The 27,163-nt window shown below is 38.1% G+C and overlaps 1 protein-coding gene across 4 annotated transcripts in view; it reads left to right on the top strand.

Moving 5' to 3' along the window:
• The window catches only part of HYCC2 (hyccin PI4KA lipid kinase complex subunit 2), a 72,793-nt gene that overhangs the window by 6,865 nt on the left and 38,765 nt on the right, over window positions 1-27,163 (top strand). For 2 of the 4 annotated variants that reach the window (XM_060106712.1, XM_060106714.1), the window contains exons 3-5: window positions 6,450-6,549; window positions 22,033-22,113; window positions 23,063-23,164. In XM_060106712.1, coding sequence (XP_059962695.1) covers window positions 22,063-22,113; window positions 23,063-23,164 — 153 coding nt within the window. In that variant the 5' untranslated portion in view covers window positions 6,450-6,549; window positions 22,033-22,062. Of the gene's footprint in view, window positions 1-3,233; window positions 3,338-6,449; window positions 6,550-22,032; window positions 22,114-23,062; window positions 23,165-23,897; window positions 23,954-27,163 lie in introns of those variants that run through there. The other 2 variants (XM_060106713.1, XM_060106715.1) reach the window with 2 other exon arrangements.

The raw sequence follows: 27,163 nt of genomic DNA on the forward strand, positions 1-27,163 counted from the left end.
CTCTTTTATAAGGACACTAATCCCATTCATGAGAGCACTACCCTCATGACCTAATAACCTCCCAAAGGCCCCACCTCCTAATACCATCACACTGGGAGTTAGCATTTCAGTATATTTTGGGGAGACCCAAAAATTCAGTCTATAACAATAGTCCACAGAGAGATCAGATTATTTTCTGTTTTCTTAATGTAAGAATGAACAACAGTCCAAAAAATGACACAGTCACTATAAGAATTTAAAATTTTTTGCTGGGATCTATCAAATAAAAGTAAAAACACAAGTACCAAAGACATTAAATAGCAAGCCAAGAAGGACAGATTCAAAATCTTCATGAAGTAGAATAATGTGCATAATATGTGGGAGATTCAGCCTTATCTAACTGTTGTGCTACAGTAGTGTTTCCTGAAACCTTGAAGGAGGTTAATCTGTAGAAAGTTCACTGGGTTTTTATTTGAACAGGTTTTAAACAGCTGATTTAACATCTCCATTAAACTGTTTATTTTTCCTAACCTCTCATTTTCATATAATTTGGTTTTGGCCAGTCACAGTAAGCCACATTACTTTTCTAGAACATAACTCCCAAGTGTTGGCAAGAAATTATAGTACTGCATTATGAAATCTTGTCAGTGTACTGAACTATTATAAACACCCCTCTGTCTGAACTGTAATGGTGGTGCACCTTCACAGAGTAGATTCATTCTTTGGTCAGTCTTGCTTCCTACACTCCCCACCACCCCAATTTCAGTGTAATATCCTAAACACTTTATTCTTAGCATTAAATTGAAGCATAACTGAGATGGCTTGTTGTCATCTTAGACCATAAATTTGTTCCTGCAGTCTCTTTCTTACCTTACCAGGTGGGAATTGTGTTTGGCTGCTAGAAACAGAGATAAGAAATAACCGTTGCTTAAATAAGATAGTAGTTCATTTCTTTGTCTTGTAAAAACAAATTCAGAAGTAGTCTAAGACTGGTACGGCAACTCCATAGTCTTGTCAAGGACCCAGTCTCCTTCTCTCTTTCCTTTGCCATCCTTAGCATGTGGTTTCTATTCTGAAGATCACAGAATGGTTGCTGGATATCCAACTATCACATCCATGATCTAGGCAGAAGGAAGGAGGAAGAAAGGCAGAGGACAAAAGGGGTATACCTTCCATCTTTTAAGAAAACTTTCTAGGGACTTCCCTGGAAGTCCAGTGGTTAGGACTCCATGCTTTCACTGCCGTGGGCCCAAGTTCAATCCCTGGTTGGGGAATTAAGATCCTGCAAGCCACATGTGGATGACAAAAAAAAAAAAAAGGAAAGAAGCCTTTCTAGAATTCCCTACACAGTATTTCCTCTGATCTCATTGACCAGAACTTAGTCATTTGGCCATACTTAGCTATAAGTGAGGGTCAGAAATGGCTTTAGCTGATTGTATAGACTAGATCATTGGGGGTGGAGGTGTGGATCTCTATCGGGTGGGAGCTAGTAGTCTTTACCATACTTGCCGCCTGTCTCCTCTGCTGAGTCTGCAGCTGACTTACTGCTTGTTGCTGTTAGGCCCTTCACTCAATAGTCATGAACTAAGTGCTAACTGTGCTAAGCCCTGTCCCAAGAACTGGGAATACAGATACATCTGAGATGTCCTCCCTGTCCTGGAGAAGTTATAGATCTTACAGTTTTCCTGCCCTACCCCCCCCCACCAAGCAGTCACATCTCTCTCTAGGTATCGGGCGTAGGTATTGTTGATTTCTTCTGGTCTTTGGCTTGCCTTTTCACTCTCAGTTTCTTTTGATGACAGGTTTGATACAGTCCAATTTATCGTTGTTGTTGTTATGGTTATGGTTAGTACTTTTTGTGTTTGCTTAAAAAATATTTGCCTGCTTCAAGGACACAAAGATGTTTTGCTATGGTTTTTTGTTTGTTTACTTTCACATTTAGAGCTGCATTCTATTTGGAATTTACTTTCGTTGAGTTGTGTAAAGTTAGAGATCATGATACACTCATTATTTTCTATAGGGATATCCAGTTGACCCGGCGTCTTTTATTTAAAAGAATGTCTTTTCCCAACTGCACTGCAATTTGCCTTTGTCATAAATAAAGTAGTCTTATTTGTGTGTGACTTTCTAGGCTCTATTTTTTCATTGGTAAGTTTTACTTACTATACTTGTACAGTTAATTACTATGGCTTTATAACAGGTCTTAATATTTTACAGTATAGTCCTCCAATTTTTGTTGTTTTTCAAGGTTGCTTTGACTATTCTTGGCTCCTTGTAGTTCCCTAGGGATTTCAGAATCAGCTTGTCAATTTCTCTTTAAAAGGAGAAGAGTGGGATTTTGATTATGATAGCTTTGAAACTAGAAATCAATTGGGAGAGAACTGACATTTTTACTATGAGTCTCCAACCTGTGAACATGGTATGTCCTTCAATTTATTTAGACCCTTAAATTCTCTCAGTGTTTTCTTGTTTTCAGTGTAGTGGTCTTGCACATCTTTTGTTAGATTTCTTTCTTTTTTTAAAAAAATGCTGTTAGAAGTTGTGTTTTTATTTTTTTTAATTTATTTATTTGATTATTTTATTTACTTATTGTTTTTGGCTGTGTTGGGTCTTCGCTGCTATGTGCGGTCTTTCCTCTGGTTGCGGTGAGCGGCGGCCACTCTTCGTTGTGGTGCGTGGGCCTCTCATTGTGGTGGCTTCTCTTGTTGCAGAGCACGGGCTCTAGGCGCGTGGGCTTCAGTAGTTGTGGCGTGTGGGCTCAGTAGTTGTGGCTCGTGGGCTCTAGAGCACAGACTCAGTAGTTGTGGTGCATGGGCTCAGTTGTGCCACGGCATATGAGATCTTCCCAGACCAGGGCTGGAACCCGTGTCCCCTGCATTGGCAGGCGAATTGTTAACCACTGTGCCACCAGGGAAGCCCAAAGTTGTGTTTTTAAAAAACACTAGTTTACAGAAATATAATTGATTGTTATATATTAGCCTTTTATCCAGAAACCTGGATAAATTCACTTATTAATTCTAATAATTATTCTGTAGAATCTTCTGAATTTTCTTGGTACCTATTCATATTGTCTATTAATAATAATATCATCTCTAAATAATGACCTTTTTTCTTTTCTGGTTATTCTTATATCTTTTTCTTGACTTGCTGTAGTAGCTAGGCCCTCCAGCACAGTGTTGAATAGAAGTGGTGATAATGGTTATCTCTTTCTTTTTTTTTTTTTTGGTATCACTCCGCGACATGCGGGATATTAGTTCCCTGACCAGGCATCAAACCCACGCCCCCTGCAGTGGAAGTGTGGAGTCTTAACCACTGGACCTCTAGTGGAGTCCCTCTTTCTTGTTTTCAACCTCAGAAAGTAAGTTTTCAATATTTTATCGTTGACTGTGACACTTGTACAACCTTGGTGTTGTTTCCTCCTTAACTGTTTGGAAAAATCCACTGGTGAAACCATCTGCACTTGAGATTTTCTTTGTGGAAAGATTTTTAATGATAGATTACATTTCTTTAATATCCATGATGCTGTATGGATATTCTATATCTTTCAGTGTTGGTTATTTGTATTTTTCAAGAAATGTGTTCATTTCATGCTAAGTGTAACATTTATTGGCATAAAGTTTATCATAACTTGTCTTTTTTTTTTTTTGGTGGTACACGGGCCTCTCACTGTTGTGGCCTCTCCCGTTGCGGAGCACAGGCTCCGGACGCGCAGGCTCAGCAGCCATGGCTCACGGGCCCAGCTGCTCCGCCGCATGTGGGATCTTCCCAGACCGGGGCATGAACCCGTGTCCCCTGCGTCGGCAGGCGGACTCTCAACCTCTGCGCCACCAGGGAAGCCCAACTTCTTGTCTTTTTGATGTCTAAAAATTTCATAGTAATTTGTGTTTTCTCTAATAAGTATTACTAGGGGTTTGTCAATTTTATTAATCTTTTCAAAAAACCAACTTTTAAAAATATTTTATAATTTATTTGGCTACGTCAGGTCTTAGTTGCGGCATGCGGGGTCTTTGTTGCGGCATGCAGAATCTTCTGTTGCGGTGCACGCAGGCTTCTCTCTGGTTGCAGCGCTTAGGCTCTAGAGTGCACAGGCTTAGTTGCCCTGTGGCCTGTGGGATCTTAGTTCCTTGACCAGGGATCAAACCCACATCTACTACATTGGAAGGCGGATTCTTAACCATTGGACCACCAGGGACGTTCCAAAGAACCAACTTTTGACTTTGTTGATTTTTTCCCTTTATTGTGTGCTTGTTTTCTGTTTCACTCATTTGCTATCCTCTCTGACCTCTAGAGATAGATATCTGTCAATAGATAAAACCACTGATTTTTTTTTTCAGCCTCTCTGCTAATATAGGCAATCTTAGCTTTGCAAGGTACCAGGTTAACTGAAACTCCTAAATGCATATAGGAACTATGTCTTTGCTTAATACATGCAAAGTAAGAACTTTCTACGTATGAAATAAGGCTACAGCTACATCCCACAAGCTTTAATATATCTTTCTTAGCACTGAGTTAGGCATTTTTACTAATTTTGGTTGTTTTTTGGGTTTTTTTGGCTGTGCTGTGCAGCATGTGGGATCTTAGTTTCCTGACCAGGGATCAGATCTGTGCCCCCTGCATTGGGAGTGTGAAGTCTTAACCACTGGACTGCCAGGGAAGTCCCTAATTTTGGTTTTAATATCCTCTTTGACCCATAGATTATTTAGAAGTATAATTTAAAATTTCCAGGTAGTTGGGGGTTTTTTAGGTTTTTATTTATTAATTGTTGTTAATGATCTCTAGGTTACTTTGGTTGTGGTTAAAGAACATGAATGGCTCAGTTTTCCTGTCATTTACCCTGTTGGGTTTTCTTGTTTTGTTTTGGCTTTTTCCTCAATTGAGAGCCTAGTATCTGTATCCTTAGCCATGAAAGACTGTCAGAGACAGTCTTCCCAGCATAGCTCTCAAGTCTGCCTGCCTGCACTACTTCAAAATCTGGTGATTGTCTTGGTGGTTCCAAATTCCCAAGGTACAAAAAGACAGTCTCCTTGGCACCAGCTGCCCCTTCCCAGAGTGTTACCAGTTTCCTGTGTATCTTTCCAGAGACTAACAGAGAAAACTTGCTAGTCCTTTTCAAGTTTTTTCCCCACTGCAGAACTTCTCATGAAATAAAAATCCCATGTGATAGCCCAGTATATACGAGATGGTTGGAGTAGGAGCTCCTGACACATTTTCAGTTTGGAAAACATGGGAGACTTTACAATGATAATGTCGTTTAACTTCAAGAGAATATTATTGCAGTATTCTTTGTATTAAAAAATGTTTTGTCGGGCCTCCCTGGTGGCGCAGTGGTTAAGAGTCCACCTGCCGATGCAGGGGATACGGGTTCGTGCCCCGGTCTGGGAGGATCCCATATGCCGCGGAGCGGCTGGGCCCGTGAGCCATGGCCACTGGGCCTGCGCATCCGGAGCCTGTGCTCCGCAACGGGAGAGGCCACAACAGTGAGAGGGCCACATACCGCAAAAAGAAAAAAAAAAAAATGTTTTGTCAATGGACATATTTTTAAATGCTAATTTTCTTTTTGTGTTATAGCTTTTAAAGTTGTGATAAGTTTTTTGTGTTTTTTTTTTGTGGTATGTGGGCCTCTCACTGTTGTGGCCTCTCCCGTTGCGGAGCACAGGCTCCGGACGCGCAGGCTCAGCGGCTTTGGCTCACAGGCCCAGCCACTCCGCGGCATGTGGGATACTCCCAGACCGGGGCACGAACCCATGTGCCCCGCATCGGCAGGCGGACTCTCAACCACTGCGCCACCAGGGAAGCCCTGTGATAAGTTTTGAATCAAAGAAGTAGAGTATAATGTGGTCAGCAACTACATGATATTAGTTACTACTTTATGAGAAAAGTATACTTTTATCAATTTGAAAATAATTTTTAATATTTTTTGTGCCAAAAGTTCAAGTAACAACATTTTCTATGTTCTTTCTCAAAATGATAAAATTTTCAGTCTGTGAAACTTATCCGAAATTATAATGTAGCCATTGATACTTATTTAAGCTTGGTTTTATAGTACATATTAAAATTTTAATGATCGTTGCATGTGTGTGTGTGTATGTGTGTGTGAGATCACTGTAATATGTTTCAAAAGTTGGATTCATAGAAGTTTTGGCTGGAAAGTACTTATTTTTGTAGATTTTTCAGGTGAGGCTCCAGAATATTTAACTTACTCGAAGTCTTTACAGATATTTAATGGTAAATTTGAAACTAAAACTCAGACTTCTTTTTTCCAAATCTAATGTCTTCTAAAATAGGTTTGATAATGGTACATAAGTATATCCTAGTTATTATAGAAAACTTAAAAATAATCCCAATTATTTTAAAAATTAGATAAACTATATTATACATGCCTTTTCAGAATTGTTCTTTCTCCTTTATATTACATTCTTGAGGATATTCTCTCTCACTATTTCACAGTTTTTCGTTTTCATTTTTTATAGAGTTGGAAAACATTTAAGTCTCAACAAATGAATTCCACACTTGAACTCTGCCGCATTCCTGTGCCACCTCCTCCATTGGAACACTGATCTTAAAACAGAGGTAAAATTATAGAATTTAACTTTTTAAAGGGTAAAGAATGAAGTTCCCATAGTTAGACATGTTAGAATTTTTGGTAATTTTTGGTGGGTAGCTTCTATATATTAAGCAGTTTTACCTAGGAGAATAGTCACATCTTAATTATTGCCTTTGAATTTTACTTTTGAAAGTGTTTCCTTTTTCATAGTTGTGACTTTTGGGCTTCCCTGGTGGCGCAGTGGTTGAGAGTCTGCCTGCCGATGCAGGGGACACGGGTTCGTGCCCCGGTCCGGGAAGATCCCACATGCCGCGGAGCGGCTGGGCCCGTGAGCCATGGCTGCTGAGCCTGTGCGTCCGGAGCCTGTGCTCCGCAACGGGAGAGGCCACAGCAATGAGAGGCCCGCGTACTGCAAAAAAAAAAAAAAAAAAAAAAAAAAGTTGTGACTTTTAATTTTTTTGTTACCTAAATTTTACAGCTCTTGAATTACTGAGTTTACTCAGCATAATTGTATTATCTAGCTACATCTAGATCAGTGCTGATCATAGAATTTCTTTGATAACGTCTGTATTCTACATCTGTGCTGTCCAATATGGGAGACACTAGCCACATGTAGCTACTAAGTGCTTGAAATGTGGCTAGTGCAACTAAGGAATTGATTTTTTTTTTTAATACAATGTTAGTTGGTTTTTTTTTTTTCAGTTTTTTTGGCTGTGCCACACAGCTTATGGGATCTTAGTTCCCCAACCAGGGATTGAACCCAGGCCCCCTGCAGTGGAAACGCAGTCTTAACCACTGGCCCACCAGGGAATTACCAGGAATTGATTTTTAAATTTTGTTTTTCTTTTAATTAATTAAAACTAACTGGACAGTGCAGCTCTAGTTTTTTCCTTAGGGAATTTGGTATTTACAATACAGTAATAGCACATGTTAAGTGCTTTGTTTCTGACTTATACCTTGAAATATCTAGATAGTTGTTGGCCTAGTTTGAAAATTTTCAGTAACATAGCCATTTTTTTTACTGTCATATGTTGCCCTGATAATTGTATAGGTTTGTTTATACAATAATTTTGGTCCATTAGAAACCCTTGAGAGCAGTTATAATTTTGCTCACTGATGTGTTAATTTATTTAATCTTTAAAAAAAAAAAACTTTGACATAGGTACTTATATTATCCCCATTTTATAAATGAGGGATTTGAGGCCACAGGTTAGGTAAGTAACTTTCCCAAGGAAACACAACTTGTAGGTCATGGAGGTGGAATTTGAACTCAGGCAGTCTAGAGCAAGAGCCTGTCCTCTTTAACCATTAGGCCATACTGCCTGTTATATCCTGTTTCTCTCTAAGTTGACAATTCCTAAAAAAATATATGTGCTGACTATCAACTAAGACACAATTTCTACCAGTGTTGTTAGTGGAGAACTTACTGTACTTGTGCAAGTACTGTGGGTTTGCTTCCTGGCAAGTGGTTATTGACCTCTTTCAGATCATGTTCCAGCACTTTATTATTTTTTTCATTATGTTTTATTCAGGGCTTGCTAATAAAGGTTGCCATTACCATGGTCACCAAAAAGATAATCATTTTCTGTGATATCTTCTTTATTTTGCTTCATACTCTGGAAGTGAGGCAATATGGACCTGAATTGATCTGCATGCTAGAATATCAGCTTGACTTTTGCTTTTAAATACAGCTTTTAAACTAAAAATAGAACTACCATACGACCCAGCAATCCCACTACTGGGCATATACCCTGAGAAAACAGTAATTCAAAAAGAGTCGTGTACCACAATATTCATTGCAGCTCTATTTACAATAGCCAGGACATGGAAGCAACCTAAGTGTCCATCAACAGATGAATGGATAAAGAAGATGTGGCACATATATACAGTGGAATATTACTCAGCCATAAAAAGAAATGAAATTGAGTTATTTGTAGTGAGGTGGATGGACCTAGAGACTGTCATACAGAGTGAAGTAAGTCAGAAAGAGAAAGACAAATACTGTATGCTGACACATATATATGGAATTTAAGAAAAAAATGGTTCTGAAGAACCTAGGAGCAGGACAGGAATAAAGACGCAGACGTAGAGAATGGACTTGAGGACATAGGGAGGGGGAAGGGTAAGCTGGGATGAAGTGAGAGAGTGGCATGGACTTATATATGCTAACAAATGTAAAATAGATAGCTAGCAGGAAGCAGCCGCATAGCACAGGGAGATCAGCTCGGTGCTTTATGACCACCTAGAGGGGTGGGATAGGGAGGGTGGGAGGGAGACGCAAGTGGGAGGAGATATGGGGATATATGTATATGTATAGCTGATTCACTTTGTTTTAAAGCAGAAACTAACACACCATTGTAAAACAATTATACTCCAATAAAGATGTTAAAATAAATAAACAAATAAAATAAATAAATATAGCCTTTATACATCAGATGATGGGATGGGTGTAACAGTAGAAGAAATGATTTTCAGAATTCCATATTGTCTGTTTAAATAGAAAGAGGGCTTGCAGTATGTTTATAACTGTGTTCATAGCTACTTCTAAATACTAAAAGATGCTGATTCTAGTTAGAAAACATATATTTAAAAAATTTCTCTGTAACTAGTACTGTTCTGTTTTCCAGATGAAGGTACTAAAATATATTTATAGGATTTTAGATTTAGAAAGTAATTTATCATTGTAGTGACCTGAAGCCCAAAAGGTTTAAGCGATTTGTCCAAGGTCATATAAGCTTTGTGGTTCATTGATTCAACAAATATACATTAATTACCTGTCATATGTCTAGATACCATAATATACTCGTTAGCATTGAGTCCATAGTGAGCCCTCAAATGCTAGCAGAACAGAAAAGGACCCTGTTCTCATGGAATTTGTGACTTGATGGGAAAGACAGACAATAAGTAATAAGGTTTAATATACAAGGTATAAAATCCAAAGCCCTAGGAAGGAAATGAACCATATTTGTTTGAATGGAAAATACTGGAGAAGGGAGAAAGGGCTCCTATTTAGATAAAGTCAAGAAAGGCCTGCTGAGATTAACAGGATTGGAAGGAGCCAGTTATTTAAATAGCAATTGTAGGACAGCATTCCAGGCTGGAACAGCCCACCCAGAATCCCTGGGGTGAAGGTGTGCATGAAGCTCTAGAGAAACTGAATTGAGAATATGGTCAGAACATAGGAAGCTGTGGTGGGGGAGAACTATGAGCTATAAGAAAGGGACCACGTTACATTTTTCAACCATAGATTTTATTTTATTTATTTTTTTAAAGTAAGGGTTTTAAAAAAAATTTATTTTAATTAATTTATTTATTTATTTATTTATTTTTGGCTGCCTTGGGTCTTCGTTGCTGCGCACGGGCTTTCTCTGGTTACAAGGAGCGGGGGCTACTCTCCGTTGCCATGCTCGGACTTCTCATTGCAGTGGTTTCTCTTGTTGCGGAGCACGGGCTCTAGGCGCGCAGGCTACAGTTGTGGCACATGGGCTCAGTAGTTGTGGCATGCAGGCTCAGTAGTTGTGGTGCACGGGCTTAGTTGCTCAGTAGCATGTGGGATCTTCCCGGACCAGGGATCGAACCCGGGTCCCCTGCATTGGCAGGTGGATTCTTAACCACTGTGCCAGCAGGGAAGCCCAAGGATAATTTTTTAAAGTCATATGTGGGGCCCGCAGGAAGATGGCGGAAGAGTAAGACGCGGAGATCACCTTCCTCCCCACAGATACATCAGAAATTCATCTACACGTGGAACAACTCCTACAGAACACCTACTGAACGCTGACAGAAGACCTCAGACCCCCCAAAAGGCAAGAAACTCCCCACATACCTGGGTAGGGCAAAAGAAAAAAAAGAATAAACAGAGACAATAGGATAGGGACGGGACCTGCACCAGTGGGAGGGAGCCGTGAAGGAGGGAAGGTTTCTACACACTACAAGCCCCTTCGCGGGCGGAGACTGCAGGTGGCAGAGGGGGAAAGCTTCGGAGTAGCGGAGGAGAGCACAGCAACAGGGGTGCGGAGGGCAAAGCGGAGAGATTCTGGCACAGAGGACCGGTGCCCTTAGGCACACACCAGCCCGAGAGGCTTGTCTGCTCGGCCTCCGGGGCGGGCGGGGCTGGGAGCTGAGGCTCGGGTATCGGCTTTCAGTCGGAGCGCAGGGAGAGGACTGGGGCTGGCTGCAGGAAGAGAGCCTGAAGGGGTTAGTGCACCATGGCTAGCCTGGAGGGAGTCCGGGGAAAGGGTCTGGAGCTGCCGAAGAGGCAAGAGACTTTTTTCCCTTTTGTTTCCTGGTGCGCGAGGAGAGGGCATTAAGAGGGCTGCTTGGGGAAGCGCCGGAGACAGGCGCGAGCCGCGGGTAAGGCGCGGACCTCGGAGACGGGCGTGGGACGCTGGGGCTGCTGCCGCCGCCGCCGCCGCCGCCGCGGGGCCTGTGTGTGGGCGCGGGTCACTGTCCGCCCCGCCTTCCGGGGGGCCTGTGCACCCCGCCACTGCCGGGGTCCCAGGACCTGGGGACGGCTTTCCCGGGAAAGCGCACGGAGCGCCACGGGTTGCTGCAACGTCACGCCGGCCTCTGCCGCCGCAGGCCCGCCCCACACTGCGCGCCCCTCCCTCCCCTCTGCCTGAGTGAGCCAGAGCCCCCGAATCAGCGGCTCCTTTAAACCCGTCCTGTCTGAGTGAAGAACGGACGCCCTCCGGCGACCTACGCGCAGAGGCGGGGCCAGGTCCAAGGCTGAGACCTGGGAGCTGTGAGAGCAGAGACAGGGAAATCTCTCTGTGCAGCCTCGGAGGCAGCGGATTAAAGCTCCACGGTCCATTTGATGTGCCCTGCGTCTGTGGAGTGCATGAATGGACAGCGAATCATCCCAAATTGAGGAAGTGGACTTTGAGGACAAGATTTAAGACTTTCCCCCCTTTTCCTCTTTTTACAACGAATTATCCCAAATTAAGGAGGTGAACTTAGAGAGCAAGATTTCAGACTCCTCGCCCTTTTCCTCTTTTTACAATGAATTATCCCAAATTGAGGAGGTGGACTTGGAGAGCAAGATTTTTGATTTTTCCCCCTGCTCTCTTTTTGTGAATGTGTATGTGTAATCTTCTGTGTAAGATTCTCTCTGTATAGCTTTGCTTCCACCATATGTCCCAGGGTTCTATCGGTCCGTTTTTTTTTTCAATAATTTTTTTAATTTTAATAACGCTACTTTATTTCATACTTTATTCTATTTTACTTTACCTGCTCTTTCTTTTTTTCCTACCTTCCCTTCCTCCCTCCCTCCCTCGGCTCCTCCTTTCCTTCTTTCTTTTTCTTTCCTCCCTCCCTCCCACCCTTCTTCTTTCCACTTTCTTTTTCTTTCCTTCCTCCCTCCCTCCCTCCTGTCTTTCTTTCTTTCTTTCCTTCCTCCCTCCCTCCCTTCTTCCATTCACTCTTCCTTTTGCTTTCATTCCTCCCTCCCTCCCTCCTTTCTTTCCTTCTTTCTTTCCATCCTTCCTCCCTCCCTCCCTCCTTTCTTTCTTTCTTCCGTCCTTCCTTCCTTTCTTCCCTTCTTCCTTTCTTTCCCTCTCTCTTTCTTTCTTCTACTAATTCTTTCTTTCTACTTTTTCTCCCTGTTATTCTGAGCCGGGTGGATGAAAGGCTCTTGGTGCTGCAGCCAGGAGTCAATGCTGTGCCTCTGAAGTGGGAGAGCCAACTTCAGGACACGGGTCCACAAGAGACCTCCCAGCTCCACATAATATCAAGCAGCGAAAATCTCCCAGAGATCTCCATCTCAACACCAGCACCCAGCTTCAGTCAACGACCAGCAAGCTACATTGCTGGTCACCCTATGCCAAGCAACTAGCAAGGCAGGAACACAACCCCACCCATTAGCAGAGAGGCTACCTAAAAACATAATAAGGCCATAGGCACCCCAAAACACACCACCAGACGTGGACCTCTCCACCAGAAAGACAAGATCGAGCCTCAACCACCAGAACACAGGCATTAGTCCCCCCCACCAGGAAGCCTACACAACCTACTGAAACAACCTTAGCCACTGGGGACAGACACCAAAAACAACGGGAACTACGAATCTGCAGCCTGCAAAAAGGAGACCCCAAACACAGTAACATAAGCAAAATGAGAAGACAGAAAAACACACAGCAGGTGAAGGAGCAAGATAAAAACCTACCAGACCTAACAAATGAAGAGGTAATAGGCAGTGTACCTGAAAAGGAATTCAGAATAATGATAGTAAAGATGATCCAAGATTCTATTTCCAAGATCCATAATCTTGGAAATAGAATAGACAAAATGCAAGAAACAGTTAACAAGGACCTAGAAGAACTAAAGATGAAACAAGCATCGATTAAAAACATAATAAATGAAATGAAAAATACTCTAGATGGGATGAATAGCAGAATAACTGAAGCAGAAGAACGGATAAGTGAGGTGGAAGATAAAATAGTGGAGATAACTGATGGCAGAGCAAAATAAAGAAAAAAGAATGAAAAGAACAGAGGACAGTCTCAGAGACCTCTGAGACAACATTAAACGCACCAACATTCGAATTATAGGGGTTCCAGAAGAAGAAGAGAAAAAGAAAGGGACTGAGAAAATATTTGAAGAGATTATAGTTGAAAACTTCCCTAATATGGGAAAGGAAATAGTTAATCAAGTCCAGGAGGCACAGAGAGTCCCATACAGAATAAATCCAAGGAGAAATATGCCAAGACACATATTAATCAAACTGTCAAAAATTAAACACAAAGAAATCATATTAAAAGCAGCAAGGGAAAAACAACAAATAACACACAAGGGAATCCCCATCAGGTTAACAGCTGATCTCTCAGCAGAAACTCTACAAGCCAGAAGGGAGTGGCAGGACATAATTAAAGTGATGAAGGAGAGAAACCTGCAACCAAGATTACTCTACCCAGCAAGGATCTCATTCAGATTTGATGGAGAAATTAAAACCTTTACAGACAAGCAAAAGCCTGGAGAGTTCAGCACCATCAAACCAGCTTTACAACAAATGCTAAAGGAACTTCTCTAGGCAAGAAACAAAACAGAAGGAATATACCTACAATAACGAACCCAAAGCAATTAAGGAAATGGGAATAGGAACATACATATCAATAATTACCTTAAATGTAAATGGACTAAATGCTCCCACCAAAAGACACAGAGTGGCTGAATGGATACAAAAACAAGACCCATATATATGCTGTCTACAAGAGACCCACTTCAGACCTAGAGACACATACAGATTGAAAGTAAGGGGATGAAAAAAGATATTCCATGCAACTGGAAATCAAAAGAAACCTGGAGTATCAATTCTTGTATCAGACAAAATAGACTTTAAAATAAAGACTATTAGAAGAGACAAAGAAGGACACTACATAACGATAAAGGGATCGATCCAAGAAGAAGATATAACAATTGTAAATATTTATGCACCCAACATAGGAGCACCTCAATACATAAGGCAAATACTAACAGCCATAAAAGGAGAAATCGACAGTAACACAATTATAGTAGGGGACTTTAACACCCCACTTTCACCAATGGACAGATCATCCAAAATGAAAATAAATAAGGAAACACAAGCTTTAAATGATACATTAAACAAGATGGACTTAATTGATATTTATAGGACATTCCATCCAAAAACAACAGAATACACATTTTTTTTCAAGTGCTCATGGAACATTCTCCAGGATCATATCTTGGGTCACAAATCAAGCCTTGGTAAATTTAAGAAAATTGAAATTGTATCAAGTATCTTTTCCGGCCACAATGCTATGAGACTAGACATCAATTACAGGAAAAGATCTGTAAAAAATACAAACACATGGAAGCTAAACAATACACTACTCAATAACGAAGTGATCACTGAAGAAATCAAAGAGGAAATTAAAAAACACCTAGAAACAAATGACAGTGGAGACACGACGACCCAAAACCTATGGGACGCAGCAAAAGCAGTTCTAAGGGAGAAGTTTATAGCAATACAATCCCACCTTAAGAAACAGGAAACATTTCGAGTAAACAACCTGACCCTGCACCTAAAGCAATTAGAGAAAGAAGAACAAAAACCCCCCAAAGTTAGCAGAAGGAAAGAAATCATAAAGATCAGATCAGAAATAAATGAAAAAGAAATGAAGGAAACGATAGCAAAGATCAATAAAACTAAAAGCTGGTTCTTTGAGAAGATAAACAAAATTGACAAACCATTAGCCAGACTCATCAAGAAAAGAAGGGAGAAGACTCAAATCAATAGAATTAGAAATGAAAAAGGAGAAGTAACAACTGACACTGCAGAAATACAAAAGATCATGAGAGATTACTATAAGCAACTCTATGCCAATAAAATGGACAACCTGGAAGAAATGGACAAATTGTTAGAAATGCACAACCTGCCAAGACTGACTCAGGAAGAAATAGAAAATATGAATAGACCAATCACAAGCACTGAAATTGGAACTGTGATTAAAAACCTTCCATCAAACAAAAGCCCAGGACCAGATGGCTTCACAGGCGAATTCTATCAAACATTTAGAGAAGAGCTAACACCTATCCTTCTCAAACTCTTCCAAACAATATCAGAGGAAGAACACTCCTAAACTCATTCTACGAGGCCACCATCACCTTGATACCAAAACCAGGCAAGGATGTCACAAAGAAAGAAAACTACAGGCCAATATCACTGATGAACATAGATGCAAAAATCCTCAACAAAATACTAGCAAACAGAATCCAACAGCACATTCAAAGGATCATACACCATGATCAAGTGGGGTTTATTCCAGGAATGCAAGGATTCTTCAATATACGCAAATCAACCAATGTGATACACCATATTAACAAGTTGAAGGAGAAAAACCATATGATCATCTCAATAGATGCAGAGAAAGCTTTCGACAAAATTCAACACCCATTTATGATAAAAACCCTCCAGAAAGTAGGCATAGAGGGAACTTTCCTCAACATAATAAAGGCCATATATGACAAACCCACAGCCAACATTGTCCTCAATGGTGAAAAACTGAAACCATTTCCACTAAGATCAGGAACAAGACAAGGCTGCCCACTCTCACCACTCTTATTCAACCTAGTTTTGGAAGTTTTAGCCACAGCAATCAGAGAAGAAAAGGAAATAAAAGGAATCCAAATGGGAAAAGAAGAAGTAAAGCTGTCACTGTTTGCAGATGACATGATACTATACATAGAGAATCCTAAAGATGCTACCGAAAAACTACTAGAGCTAATCAATGAATTTGGTAAAGTAGCAGGATACAAAATTAATGTACAGAAATCTCTGGCATTCCTGTACACTAATGATGAAAAATCTGAAAATGAAATCAAGAAAACACTCCCATTTACCATTGCAACAAAAAGAATAAAATATCTAGGAATAAACCTACCTAAGGAGACAAAAGACCTGTATGCAGAAAATTATAAGACACTGATGAAAGAAATTAAAGATGATACAAATAGATGGAGAGACATACCGTGCTCCTGGATTGGAAGAATCAATATTGTGAAAATGACTCTACTACCCAAAGCAATCTACAGATTCAATGCAATCCCCATCAAACTACCACTGGCATTTTTCACAGAACTAGAACAAAAAATTTCAAAATTTGTTTGGAAAAACAAAAGACCCCGAATAGCCAAAGCAATCTTGAGAACGAAAAATGGAGCTGGAGGAATCAGGCTCCCTGACTTCAGACTATACTACAAAGCTACAGTAATTAAGACAGTGTGGTACTGGCATAAAAACAGAAAGATAGATCAGTGGATCAGGATAGAAAGCCCAGAGATAAACCCACGCACATATGGCCAACTTATCGTTGATAAAGGCGGCAGGAATGTACAGTGGAGAAAGGACAGCCTCTTCAATAAGTGGTGCTGGGAAAACTGGACAGGGACATGTTAAAGTTTGAGATTAGATCATTCCCTAACACCATACACAAAAATAAGCTCAAAATGGATTAAAGACTTAAAAGTAAGGCCAGAAACTATCAAACTCTTAGAGGAAAACATAGGTAGAACACTCTTTGACATAAATCACAGCAAGATCCTTTTGGACCCACCTCCTAGAGAAATGGAAATAAAAACAAAGATAAACAAATGGGACCTAATGAAACTTCAAAGCTTTTGCACAACAAAGGAAACCATAAACAAGACCAAAAGACAACCCTCAGAATGGGAGAAAATATTTGCAAATGAAACAACTGACAAAGGATTAATCTCCAAAATTTATAAACAGCTCATGCAGCTCAATAGCAAAAAAACAAACAACCCAATCCAAAAATGGGCAGAAGACTTAAACAGGCATTTCTCCAAAGAAGATATACAGACTGCCAACAAACACATGAAAGAATGCTCAACATCATTAATCATTAGAGAAATGCAAATCAAAACTACAATGAGATATCATCTCACACCAGTCAGAATGGCCATGATCAAGAAATCTAGAAACAATAAATGCTGGAGAGGGTGTGGAGAAAAGGGAACACTCTTGCACTGCTGGTGGGAATGTGAATTGGTACAGCCACTATGGAGAACAGTATGGAGGTTCCTTAAAAAACTAAAAGTAGAACTACCATATGACCCAGCAATCCCACTACTAGGCATATACCCTGAGAAAACCATAATTCAAAAAGAGACATGTACCAAAATGTTCATTGCAGCTCTATTCACAATAGCCCGGAGCTGGAAACAACCTAAGTGTCCATCATCGGATGAATGGATAAAGAAGATGTGGCACATATATACAATGGAATATTACTCAGCCATAAAAAGAAACGAAACTGAGCTATTTGTAATGAGGTGGATAGACCTAGAGTCTGTCATACAGAGTGAAGTAAGTCAGAAAGAGAAAGACAAATACCGTATGCTAACACATATATACGGAATTAAAAAAAAAATGTCAAGAAGAACCTAGGGGTAAAACGGGAATAAAGACACAGACCTACTTGAGAATGGACTTGAGGATATGGGGAGGGGGAAGGGTAAGCTGTGACAAAGCGAAAGAGAGGCATGGACATATAAACACTACCAAACGTAAGGTAGATAGATAGTGGGAAGCAGCCGCAGAGCACAGGGAGATCAGCTCGGTGCTTTGTGACCGCCTGGAGGAGTGGGATGGGGAGGGTGGGAGGGAGGGAGATGCATGAGGGAAGGGATGTGGGAACAGATGTATATGTATGACTGATTCACTTTGTTATAAAGCAGAAACTAATTAAAAAAATAGTCATATGTGATTATATGGATATGCTTATGCTCTTTAAACATTTTGTTTCATTTTAATAAAGGATTGTGTCTTACTTCCTACTTAAATTTGTTAATAAATTACTGTCTTAAAATTAGTATCATAAAATTGGGGAAATATGTTAGTGTTTTAGTTATAATTATCATTAACACCACTATGTTCTTCTATCTAAAGTTAATTAACTTGCAGTCATTTAAAAAATGGTATTGGTTGAAACTAAAGTGATTTGGTGTGCCAAATTTGTGGTTATAGGAGAGATCCTACAGGAATTTAAAATAAGAAATTTAACCTGGATGTGATACTTTTTTTTTTTTTAACTGAAGGGTGGTCATCAGGATTACTTGGGAAACTTTTTCAAAATATATATTCTGGGCCCTATATCAGATAGGGATTCTGATGCAGAATATATCACGTTTTAAAATTTTGTGTTTCTTTCAAAAAATATTGTTTGGTTTTCTTTTTTATTTTAAGAGCTGTGCTGATGTTTTTTGTAAAGAATTTGAAAAACTTTTTTGGTTAATTGTACTTGCTTTTTCTTATCCCTTTCTATAACATAGTCAACATTGAAAAAATCTTCTAATCCATTGTAGTTAGTAAAAAGATAACTTATTAGTTTATAAATTTTTCCTAAAACACAGAAATCTTAATTTAAGCCATTTTCAGTATTTTAAATATTTACCTAAAAACTTGTTCATTTTGATTTTTTAAGAAAGTGTTTATTTTTATGTGTGTAACAACAGCTAGTTTGAAATAATGAAAAAGAATCACAGTCGCAGCAGGAAAATATAAACTTTTAACCCTTGAACAACACTGGTTTGAACTGTGAAGATACATTTATACTCAGATTTCTTTTCAATAAATATCGATACATGCAGTGCTACACAATGCATGGTTGGTTGAATCTGCTGATAGGGAGGGCCAGCTCTGGGACTTGAGTATTGTTGGATTTTGGTATCTGCAATGGGTCTGGAACCAGTTGTCCACAGAAGATTATACTTAGGAATCAACTTAATTTGAACGTGTTGATCTATATGAAGAAAACACAAAATTTATACAGACATATAAAAGATTTTTCTTAAAAAAATTTATTTATTTGGCTACGCCGGGTCTTCATTGCAACACATAGGACCTTTTAGTTGCAGTATGTGGGATCTAGTTCCCTGATCAGGAATCAAACCCGGGCCCGCTGCATTGGGAGCATGGAGTCTTAACCACTGGACCACCAGGGACTTCCTAAAAGAAGATTTTTAATAAAGAGCAGTGCCATGCTTCTGTATTGGATAACTCAATTATGTGAAGATGTCACTTGAAATTAATTTGTAAATTTAATTCCAATAAGGATGGAGTATCGGAAAGAAACTTACCATTAGAAGTCTAATATTCAACTGGAAGGATAAGCAGGCAATAATAATAAAATACATTTTTAGGAAAAAGAATTATTATGGGACTTGTACTATTATAAAGTGCATTATAAAGCCACAGTAATTAAAATATTATAGTCCCAGTACCAAATTAATAGGAAAAGTAGCTCAGAAATAGCTCCAAATATACGTGGGACTGTTAGTATATGATAAAAATAGCATTTCAAGTTAGAAAAAAATGGACATGGAAACAAGGTATTAGGACAACTGAGAAAACAGTTTTTATTGGGAGAAAACATTGTTAGATCTTAATCTCATACTGCATTCTAAAATAACTTTCAGGTTGTTTAAAGAGTAAACTATAGATGTGGTTTTTAACTTTAGAAGATTCAAGCCTTTACTAAACAAGCAGAGTGATTTTTAAAGTACAGTAAAATATATTGTGGTATCTTTTTTGCCATGTCTCTTTCAAATACATTACAGCATTTGTGTATTAAATTTTGAATGTTTTGGTAACGAGTACTCACTCGAATGTTCTGATACCGATTTTTGTTGTCCTAGTTTTAAAAGTCATATACATCATATTAACAAATGTAGAAAAATTGAGGTATTAGATTTCAGTGCTAAGGTATTAACTTTATAAATAGAGCAGGAAGAAATTATTTTGTATATGTAACAATCATATGCTCTTTAAAATTATATGATAGATATGGTCTTGAGAATTTATTTGTATTTGCATATGCTATTAAAAATATTTATATCCTGTGACCTTAAAAATTCAAATTCAAGTTTTAGAGTTTATACTACAGAAGATAACAATACAAATACATAAGTATGTACAAGGATGTGTATTGCAGCATTTTTTTGTAATATAAGGAAGTTGAAAACAGATTTATTAGTAAATAATTAAATAAATTATGGGATTATACTTATAATTAATTACACCCATTAAAAAGAATGAGCTTGAACTATAGGTCTTTCATATATTTTTGACAATTGAAAAAGCAATTATAGAATACTATGTACAATGAGCACAACTATATTTAAACTGTATACACACACATATACATATATGCATATACATAAAACATATATGTGAAGAAAAATACATACCAGCTGGTTAACTCTGTTTATCTTTGTGGGTGGGGGAGGTAGTTAGGTTAAGTTCCTTTTTTAATAGACATACACTATTTATAATAACTATTTTAAAATTATTTAATAATTGAATATCAACTGTTCATATATATAGCTAAGGATATTTGTAAAATTAGAGGTAATAGTTGGGGTACAGAGGAAGAATAGCTTTTTAAGTTTCCAGTAAATAAAAAGCAAAAATCAATCATTATTAAAATTCAGCAGTGGAAATAAAGGAGTTTTGTGGGTTTTTTTAAAGTTCCTATTTTGTTTATTTTGGAAGATAAGTCCTTTCTGTCACCACTAGAATGAAATTGTGGCTTTCTTCTTTACATGGTAGTATATTTATTGAAAGTATTTACCTCCTTTTCTGGAGTACTTCTCAAAGAGGACGTAAAATTCAGTCTATTTTTCCTCAGTCTTGTGGCCTGTGCTCCGCAACGGGAGAGGCCACGGCAGTCAGAGGCCCGCGTACCGCAAAAAAAAAAAAAAAGTAACCTCTAATAATTCCTTGAATTAGTATCATCCAGTATTAAGTAATAAGTCATACAATAAGTCACGTTTAACCTTTTCCAATTGTGTTATGCTCTTTTTTATTGTTTGAATCAGAGTCCAAATAAGATTCATACTTTGGTTCTTGATTTTTTTTTAACATATCTTTTAATCTGCTGTCTCTTTTTTCCTCTTGTAATTTATTTGAATAAATCCATCAGTCCATCTTAAGAGCATTTGCTACTTGAGAATAAGGGACATTTCTTACTCTTTTTTGTACTCCTTGCTTATATAATACTTGGTATAGTGCATTATATATGGATATTTAGGGAATGGGAGGGGTTTAGAAAATCTGATTTCTTTTTTTTAGATAGAAATTTATTATGGAATATGACACATATTGTCTTTTTGATAAATATGTCTTTTTAATAAAGGAACTTTCATTTTAGTTGCTCTGGAGACATTTCCCTCCCTGCCCAAAAAATTCCTTTTTTCTTTTGGTTACCTTTTGAGCCTTAAATTTAAAACCAAAAACCTTCTGTTGTTTGTCTCACTTAAAAAATAATACATACCAATTTTTATTTTTTTTATAATTCAAAGTTACATAATTAGAATATCCTCAGTAATCCTTCCCTCAGAGGCCAACACTTAATAGTTTAGTATATATATTTTTCCTCCCAGCCTTTTCACATTTATATAATTTTTAGTGGAATTATTATAGCTTATATACTGTTGTACAACTTGCTTTTTCTATCTGGCCGTTTTTCCATTTTAGAAAACATATAAATCTACCTCCTTCAAAGACCTTATTTCATATAATATATATATATGTTTATAATCAGTTTGCTGTACATATAACCCTTGATTTCTAATTTTTTTACCTTTGTAAAAATCTGTCCCAGTGTTCTATTATGTATAACTTTTTCCAGTTGTATGTGCCAGTTGTATATTTAGTAAAAGTTCTAGGCATAGACTGTGCATTTGTCTTGGGTAATGTGCAGTTTGATTTTACTTAGTAAACTTGTTTTTGCTACTTTGGAGTATGATTGGAAAATAGAAAAGCATTAGGAAAATAGATTTCAAACGTATCATTAAAAATAGAACTTATTTCTTATAAACAGTTCTGTTTTAATTGAACACTAGTCTAAAAGTAAGCTTCCTTATCTAAAATATACACTAGATGAGTTTCTCTTTTAGTGAAAGGCACACATCATTTACCTTTGATAGTTTCTGTAAGTAACACTGTCCTCAAGTTCAGTGCCTTTTTCTTTCAGAGAGAAAAGAGGAATAGAAGGTAGAAGAAGATGCTGGGATCTGAACGTGGCGTTGTGGAAGAATGGTTATCAGAATTCAAGGTAAATTGGATTGAGGTTAAGAATGTGTCATATGATTCTATATATCAGTAATTCAGTTATACATTTTCATGGAAAAACTGAAACAAAAGTTATGAAGTAGGAATGGCAAAATATGAAGTAACATGTTTCTGTAGCTGCACCTCTTTAAAAAGGCACTAATGTGAATAATGGCTAGAAGGTAACGTAAAAATGAAGCTAGTAAACTTGTTTTTGCTACTTTGGAGTATAATTGATATGGATTGATATCAATGGATTGATAAGGTGATATATAAATTTTAAGATATATTCAATAAAAGAGGGGAAGCATCCAAGCTTTAATAAGGCACAGAAATGAGATTTGTGCCTTATATTTTTATTTCCTGTGATTAAAAAAATCACTCATTAATTTTATTGAAAACTATATAATTTATAAACACTATGAAAATAAGTGTTTTGTGAACATAAAATACAAGAATTGAAATATATCCCACACTCAGGGACATCCCTGGCGGTCCAGTGGTTAAGGCTTCGCCTTCCAGTGCAGGGGGTGTGGGTTTTATCCCTGGTTGGGGAGCTAAGATCCCACATGCCTCGCGGCCAAAAAACCAAAATGCAAAACTGAAGCAATATTGTACCAAATTCAATAAAAAGACTTTAAAAAAATGCACACCTCATTAAAAACAAAAGAATATATTGCACACTAATTTTTTAGACTAGATTATAAGGTGACTCATTTCAGCAAATCTTGGTGTAATGTGTGATTTCTAATCATTTCTCATTGTTGAGTAGTTAGAAGAATTGTATAACATCCTAACTAATTTGTTTTATTAACTCTCATGGTTATTATATTAATTATTTTTACTTTTCTTAGTTGACTCAATTATAAATCTTTTCAAGAGGAACTCATATAAAGTTTCTAACTTCTCAAATATTAAGTTCACTTTTGGTTTCCTTTGATGTTTTCTTTTAGGCATTACCTGACACTCAGATCACCAATTATGCAGCAACTTTACATCGGAAAAAAACACTGGTACCAGCCCTGTATAAAGTTATTCAAGATTCGAATAATGAGGTAGGAGAGTTTATAAGAAAAGTAATTTTAATGTAGTACATAATGAAATATGTGCACTAAAACACATACATGTAAGTTTTGCAGTTTTCCTTCTTTTTTTAAAATCCTTCCAGTGGGACTGGAAAACTTTCTTTCTGCTATTTTTCATTCTGATAGTTGCTTTGGCTTTCCCCATGACCTCCCTCTCCATATTTTTAAATGTTTTGATTAAATTTGTTCCTGTTGAGGACAGTATGTTTTGATTCTTGATTTGAGTGACCACCATCTCAGTAGATTATTTATTTAATTTGAAACTTTTCTCTGTTTCCTGTTCTGGAATGTTTCCTGGAGTCCAAATTTTAACCATATACTGATTGAGATTTATTAATTTTAAGTATTGTTTGCAGTCCTTTTATTGACAGTAAAGAACTATGTGTAATCACTCTAATTAGTGAATTCAGTCAAACTGGTAACATGAAATGATGCTGCTGTAAGTTTAGCTTGAAAATGATCAGAGAAAGCCTAAATAGTCAGGATCAGTAAACTTAGAATAACAGTTTCCTATTATTTAGCCTGTGCTAGAAGGGAAAAAAAAGTGCAGCTATTGGCTCTATGTGTTAACTTACGCAAAATACACACATTATCTTTCCATTAACACAGTAGTATGACATACAGTTTTATCACCACTGGATTCGTGTATGCTTTAAAATGAAATGAAAGGAACACACAGGAAAGTAGCTTCTTATCTTCCCAGATACAGCCTCCAAGAGTGCCTCTGCTGTGTACTGGAGTGAGTTTGAAGAAGTTCAGGTAATCATCTTCTAACCAGCAGCTTAACTTAAAGTGCATCTTCATTTTTGTACTATCACTAAAAGCTTGCTTATTGACCTCTTTCTTTCCTATCTCCTAAACTTGGATTGGCTCTCAGTTGGGCTTGCATCTGTTGCTATTTGTAGCAGCAACCGCAGGATTCATTTGCTTCTTTTTCTCTTGCTGTGTATTTTTGAATGTTTTATAACTTAGGTATGGTAATGGACATATATGCATATCCTTCTTGGTCAGGAGTTTTCAAAATTCTGTGTGAATATGAATGTATGTATCCCTTGTTTTGCACTGTCTTAACATTAAGCTTTGCTTATTAAAATGCATTTGTTTTATGCTTTCTCTTTAAATTGTAAGCTCTTCATGGGCAGTGGTCGTATATTCTATATCTGTTAACATATATATCTGTTAATTCCCTAGAATCCAGTATTTTATCATGTGCATAATGAACACTTAATAAATATTGATTAGAAGAATAGTGAAATACATGGAATTCTCTGGCAGTCCACTGGTTGGAACTCCACGATTTCACTGCCAAGGGCACGGGTTCGGTCTCTGGTTGGGGAAGTGAGATCCTGCAAGCCACGCGGCCAAAAAAAAAAAAAAAAGAATCACCAGGGGAAAAAAAAGAATAGTAAAATACAAAATGAGATTCTAAAATGCTGTCATTTTCATTAGGACTCACAAGTATGTAAAATGTATTGGCTTCCTTTTTTTCTTTTATGCTTTGGAAGCTGTGATATTGATATTATAAGAATTAACTCACTTTATATTGTCATACTTCATAATACTAATGTGTGAGACTTTGTCAAGGCTAGAAATAGAAAAATTACAACTTGCGAGACTCAAGCTTAAGACCCAGCAGTCATTATAATCAACCAGTTACTAGAACAGGTCTGTCTGTCCATCCTTTCTCCTGTCAGGTCATAAGATTCTAACCATGCATTCATACTTCAGAAAAACAGAGTGTTAAGTTCAGTAGAATCTCAAAGCAATTCTGGACTTCAGTTCTAGAAGGAGAACCCTTTTAGTCCTGATTTTGTTATATTCTGAAACGTAAAGGTATTATTTACTTAATAAGAAACAAATTTGCCTTAAATATCATGAAAGTTCTTAAGAAAGTATATTTCCTAGAAGTTCTTTTTTTGTTGTTTTGTTTTGTTTTGTTTTTTGGCCGTGCCACGTTGCACGGCTTGGGAGATCTTAGTTCCCCAACCCAGGATCGAACCTGGGCTACAGCAGTGAAAGCGCTGAGTCCTAACCACTGGACCGCAAGGGAATTCCCAAAGAAGTTTAATATTACACATCATGGCCAACCTGTACTACAGCTCAAGTTTTAATCTCTAGACCAACATGTTGCTTTATTTTTCTCCTTTCCCTCCTTCCAGATCCCTTAGTCACTCTAGCATTTCTTCCACTTCAAGGAGACCATTAACCCTATTGCTTTTTTACGGTTTGATTGTCCTTTTGCCTCCCTTCAAATGTCTCACTTCCTTCAAATGTCTCACTTGCCTCTTTTCTTAGCTAAATTTTCTTGATCCATCATTACAGTCATTCCCTTGCAAACATTCTAAGCTCCTTTGCCTCTCATTCCCTTAGGTCATATTCTTTGGGCAAAATCTCAACACTGGATAAAACCCAGCCATCCACTTCATGCCTGTACCTGAGCGGCTGAACATACCTGGAAAAAACACAATTTTGTTGACTTTTTCCATTTAAATGCAGGACTAAAAATCATAAAGGAGCACATAATATTTCATTGGTACACTGTCCCAGTGTTCATTTTATACCTTCTCTTTCCTCACACTTACTGCCCTTCCTCCTCATTTTCAGTTTGCCTTCTGTGTCATTATAAAAGAAGAAAATAGTTGGAAACTCTATTCTCCCATTCAAATCTACCACTCTACCAGCATCTCTACCCGCACTCTCCTGCCGTTTCTGCTGTTCGGTGGATGAAGTGTCTCAGGTTGTATCAAAGGCCATCTCTTCCACTTAGGCCTGGATCCCATCTTCTCTACCTCAAAGATTGCTGCTGCAGTTATCCCCTCCCTTTCCTCTGTCACTGATTTCTTTTTTCTTAAAACAGCAGTGTTTTTTTTTTAAATTAAGTTATTTTATTTATTTATTTTTGGCTACGTTGGGTCTTCATTGCTGCGTGAGGGCTTTCTCTAGTTGTGGCGAGCAGGGACTACTCTTTATTGTTGTGCACAGGCTTCTCATTGCGGTGGCTTCTCTTGTTGTGGAGCATGGGCTCTAGGCGTGCGGGCTTCAGTGGTTGTGGCACGCGGGCTCAGTAGTTGTGGCTCACAGGCTCTAGAGTGCAGGCTCAGTAGTTGTGGCCCCCAGGCTTAGCTGCTCTGTGGCACGTGGGATCTTCCCGGACCAGGGCTTGAACCCATGTCCTCTGCATTGGCAGGTGGATTCTTAACCACTGTGCCACCAGGGAAGTCCCTGTCACTGATGTTTTTTTTCCTTTCTGGTGAGAGGAATATGATAAACAACCATATTCTATTGTTTTAAAAACCTTTGATTTGCCTCCTATTTTATTATCTACCCCATTTTTCTGTCCTTCTTCCCAATGAACTTTATAAAGTATTGCTTATTCATAGTCTCTGTCTACTTGTGCCCATTTCCTCACCTCATATTTTTTCTTTAACCCACTCATATTTGGGTTCAGTCTCCATTATTCCACCCAAACTGCTCTCAATGCATTCATCATGTGGCATGCCTCTTAGTAATTATCATGTCAAAACTATTTGCTAAGTTTGGGGAAGGTGTAAATTATTCTTAAGCTTTTATTTAACGAGAAGATAATGATTTTTAACACCTTTTGCTGTGGGTGATAGCACCATTTAGGGGAGGTCATTTCTGATACTGAGAAATTGAGAACACGATGGCATGATAACATATGCTTAGAATTAAAGATTTTAACAGAGCACATTGGCAAGTTTTTAACAGTCTTATTTTGCAGTGGAGTTGATGAAAATTTACTGGATTGCCAGCCACTCCTCCCTCCTTTTAAAAAAAGCAGAGTAATAATTTTGGTAACTCTGTATTTCTTTGCAATGCTTATTAAAATATAGTCTCTACATGCCAATGTACTTGCTGCTGAGGAAGGAAAATAAGGTCTTTATGACATAGACAAACTGTAATTGTACCATGGCCAGTGAAATTTAGAGAAGGCAATTTTAGAGTCTT

The sequence above is a fragment of the Mesoplodon densirostris genome, chromosome 8 (assembly GCF_025265405.1).
Source record: "Mesoplodon densirostris isolate mMesDen1 chromosome 8, mMesDen1 primary haplotype, whole genome shotgun sequence".
Taxonomy (NCBI): domain Eukaryota; kingdom Metazoa; phylum Chordata; class Mammalia; order Artiodactyla; family Ziphiidae; genus Mesoplodon; species Mesoplodon densirostris.